Source organism: Chelonoidis abingdonii, chromosome 10 (genome assembly GCF_003597395.2).
Source record: "Chelonoidis abingdonii isolate Lonesome George chromosome 10, CheloAbing_2.0, whole genome shotgun sequence".
Lineage (NCBI taxonomy): Eukaryota > Metazoa > Chordata > Testudines > Testudinidae > Chelonoidis > Chelonoidis abingdonii.
Window position 1 is genome coordinate 2,892,635 of NC_133778.1, and position 3,743 is coordinate 2,896,377.

A 3,743-nucleotide genomic window follows, 5' to 3' on the forward strand; every position below is an offset into this window, starting at 1 on the left:
CCAGCCACAAGCCTTGGGCGAGCTGAAGGGAATGAAACTGCTGGCTGCCTGCTTCATGTACCTGCTGCTCATCTGTCTGGCCCTACCCAAAGCCGAATGCTGACTCCACGAGCGATCCATGGAAATCAGGAGTAAGTCCCTGTAACTGCAGCAGCCAGGCCAGCTTCTCAGCTGGTGCAGACTGGCACAGAGCCACCCCAAATGGCTATGCTGCTCCCCCACCCCCGTTATCTCTGCCCTCCCCCAGATAATTGGATCCAGCACAGAGGAGCCTAGGAGGTCGGTGATGGTATCAGTGGGTGGTATGGCAGGGTCAATGTTTAATAGGGAGGCTTTTTCTGTCTCTCACCCGTGGTAGCCTATGTTCAGAGCCTGGTTTAGTCACAGGGTAGAGAGTCTCCAAAGCGTCCAGGCGTTGAACAGCGTGTACTGCCAAGGTGCAGGAGCAGCACTGTGTGCGTATGAAGCCTGCCCGCACTCAGAGCAGCTCAAGCCACTCTCCCTCCTCCCGGCTCCCTTTGGGATGGTCCCCATACCTCCCTGTGCACACTGACTGCAGCTGGGCGTGGGCCTGGCATGGCAGAAGCGGGGTCACCTTGCACACACGCACACACCTGTGTAAGGACTTGTCCCAACCTGACCCCAAACACGTGAAGTTGTTCAAATACAGCAAAAGTTTTTGAAAAGGCCTCTGGGTTAAGGCTGTCATTGCTAGCCACTGTGTGCTCGGGCCTGTATAGTAGCGCCCTCTGCCAGTAAACATGCAACATTACGGGTTACTACAAGGCTAGAAGACTACAGCGTGAGATGGCTGAGCTTTCTGTCCTTTTATTATCTAGGCTTTGTTCTTGTCCCTCCAAAATCCCCCTCTTGCTCCGCATAGCTTCCCCCTCCTGCCTCTGGATTTTCCCTCTCATCTTCTGCAACCCAATCCACCCCCACGCACACACAGCCACTCCGCTCTGGCTCAGTCCAGGAGCTGGACTTCAGAACGGTCCTTTCGAGGGACTTTAGACACTCTAAAACAATTCCTTACATCTTTTAACCCCCTTCCTCCCGCCCACCCCGAAGGCCATTCTCCCCAGCAAGGCCTACAAAGGGCCTACAGACGGAGTTTCCTGACCCAGACGCGTTGCAGATTCAATGGGCCAAGAGAATGCTAGAGGAACTTTCCAGACAGCAGAACTTCAAAACTTGCAGTTTTTAATCAGCCTGTCCAGCAAATCTCTTCCTCCAACATGTGTCACGGCAGCACCCAGTGGCACCCGACGCGATCAGGGCTGCTCTCTGCTAAGCACCAGGCACACCCCTGGCAGTAACAGCCCTTCCTTAATGAGTTTGCAATATAAACACACAAGACACAGGGGCAGTGACTTTCTCAAGGTCACAGGCAATGTTAGAACCCAGCTCTCCTGACTCCCCAGCCCACCTGAATTAGCTTGGGCCAATGGAATTGCCTGGTGCTCTGGTGGTGGGGCAGCCTATAAACACACCATGCTGTCGGCAGTCTCAGGATGACGGGGCCCCATGTGCTCATAGCACAAAAGCCCATGTTCTAACTGCTGCAAGGACGCACAGGTCGCATGTGAGCAAGTGAGTCACAGCAGAGCAAGTTCCTCAGCGGCTGTGAATCAGCGGAGCCCCACTGATTTCAGAGGATCTGCTCCAAGCCGAGAATGTGGCCCTTGGTTCCCGTCACCCCAGCAAGGCCCTGTTTGCGCTGCGTGGCTCAGGGTGCCTGCTATTGGTTTCTAGCTGTGGTTGTGAAAGGGGCTAGACGGCAATCCCCGGAGAATGGAGTCCTGTGCTTCTCCATAGGCCCGGCACAACGGGAACCAGACAGGGGAAGAGGGTTGCACCCCATTCCCAGTACCCTGAGTCTCCCAGTCCCTCCTCTGTATGGCTACCCCCTTCCCTCCTTCATTACTGTGCAAAAGATATTGTCATTTTAAAATAAGTGAAGGCCACACCACCTGCTCACCACAGGCAGTGACAAGGCAGATGCAACCACTGGCAAAGGTGTGTTACAGGTTGGGCCCTGAGCCACAGAGGACATGAGCAATCACAGCCTATAGCTTGGGAGCTTTAACTCCAGCCAGACCACTCCATGGTTTTAGCTCTGGAAGTCCTTCCTTCTCAGTCCCAAGCAGGTGGCTGTGACACATGCTCAGGAAATTAGTCCTCAGCCTCAGCCTACTTCCTGGCCTTTGCCTTCTAGACCCTGATATCGACCCTTCCTGGTATATGGGGCGTGGGATGAGACCTGTGGGACGGTTTGGCCGGAGGAGAGCTGTCGTGGAGAGCTCCCAGAAGTCGGGCTCTGGACACAGGCAAGCTTGCTTCCCTCTAGAAGAAAGCAGTGAATCCATTCAAGATGAATGAAATGGCTAAGACAAAGAATGAATTTGAATGATGATAAGAAAAGACCCTTCTCTTCTCTCCCTTCCACATCCCAGCCTCTCTTCTAGGCAAATGAAAATGTTTGGTCTCATTTCAATGTACAGTATCTTTGTGGCTATAAATGATAGAAACCAAAGAGCAGTTGATAACTCCAGTATTTTTGCAGACAATTTCCCTCGTCTGTTTTTTTCTTTTTCTCTCGCCTGTTCCCCATTTGTCCCTCATCTCTGGCTTTTGCTCTCAATCTAAGATGACTTGCACCAGAAAATTGCTGGGGGAAAGAAATACAAATTTCCATATTAATTATCTTCCTAGAACATGGGCTTTTTTATACAAACCAAAATAATAATAAAAAAATTGAGAAACTGAGCCCCGCATGGGTCTGCTGTGACTTGAAATGAATCAGACTTGTCTCAACTCTCCTGAGCAGTAGGATATTTAGAATCGAATGGCGTCACTTTCCCCTGAGATTGCGTCTCTTTTCCTGAACAATTTCTCTTCCACACAATAAAGTCTTTTGACGTGATCACCAGGCAGAGGAGCCAGCTTTTTAGTCTGGATTCTGAATCCATCTGAAAGCAGGTGGAATATAACTGGTCCTACTCCCCTGACCAATGTGTCATGCCAGCAGGAATAATACGCTGGTGAATCAAGATGGCCATTTCAGCAGGTCCCACACAGCTGGCTATGCAGCAGTCCAGATGGCAGACATCTTGCCATTGTGCATCTGTGCAATTCCACCCACATCCTAGGACAACAAACACTTACTGCTCTGCTGAGACCTGAGCTGGCATCTCTAATTCCCAGCTCTGTTAGTCACTCACTGTGGGCCACCCATGCCGCTCTGCATGAGATTTGCCTGTTAGTCAGGTCAGACCAGATGATCTAATGGTCTCTTCTGGCTTAAAAGTCTAGAAGATGCTGAATTAGGGTGACCAGACAGCAAGTGTGAACAATTGGGATGGGAGTGGGGGGTAATAGAAGCCTATAAAAGAAAAAGCCCCAAATATTGGGACTGTCCCTATAAAATTGGGACATCTGGTCACCCTGTGCTGAATCCATGTAGGCCTTACTTCCCACTTCCACCAAACTGCCCTGTACAATGTTCCTGCTCTCCTTTTAAACAATGCTCGTCTCCTGCCCCACATTTAGCTGGCTGGGCTGAGCTCCCCGCTGCTATCCTGCCATCTGCGGCCCACCGGCAGCCAGCCCTGAGTGCCCTGCTGCACTACCTTACCTGAGAAACACTGCAAAGTAGGCCAGATCCGCTGCTGGTGAAAATCGGCACAGCGCCATTGGCTTCAGTGGGGCTACAAGCGCCTCTGGAAAAGGGGGATACAAGT

At 51.5% G+C, this 3,743-nt stretch overlaps 1 protein-coding gene across 1 annotated transcript; it reads left to right on the forward strand.

The window, feature by feature from the left end:
• Nucleotides 1-31: 31 nt before the first annotated feature.
• LOC116819611 (prolactin-releasing peptide-like) lies at nucleotides 32-2,555 on the forward strand. The gene is made up of 3 exons (XM_032771506.2): nucleotides 32-79; nucleotides 248-302; nucleotides 2,219-2,555. Exons 1-3 carry the CDS (start codon nucleotides 32-34, stop codon nucleotides 2,380-2,382), a joined length of 267 nt encoding a protein of 88 aa, XP_032627397.1. The 3' UTR covers nucleotides 2,383-2,555.
• Nucleotides 2,556-3,743: the final 1,188 nt, after the last annotated feature.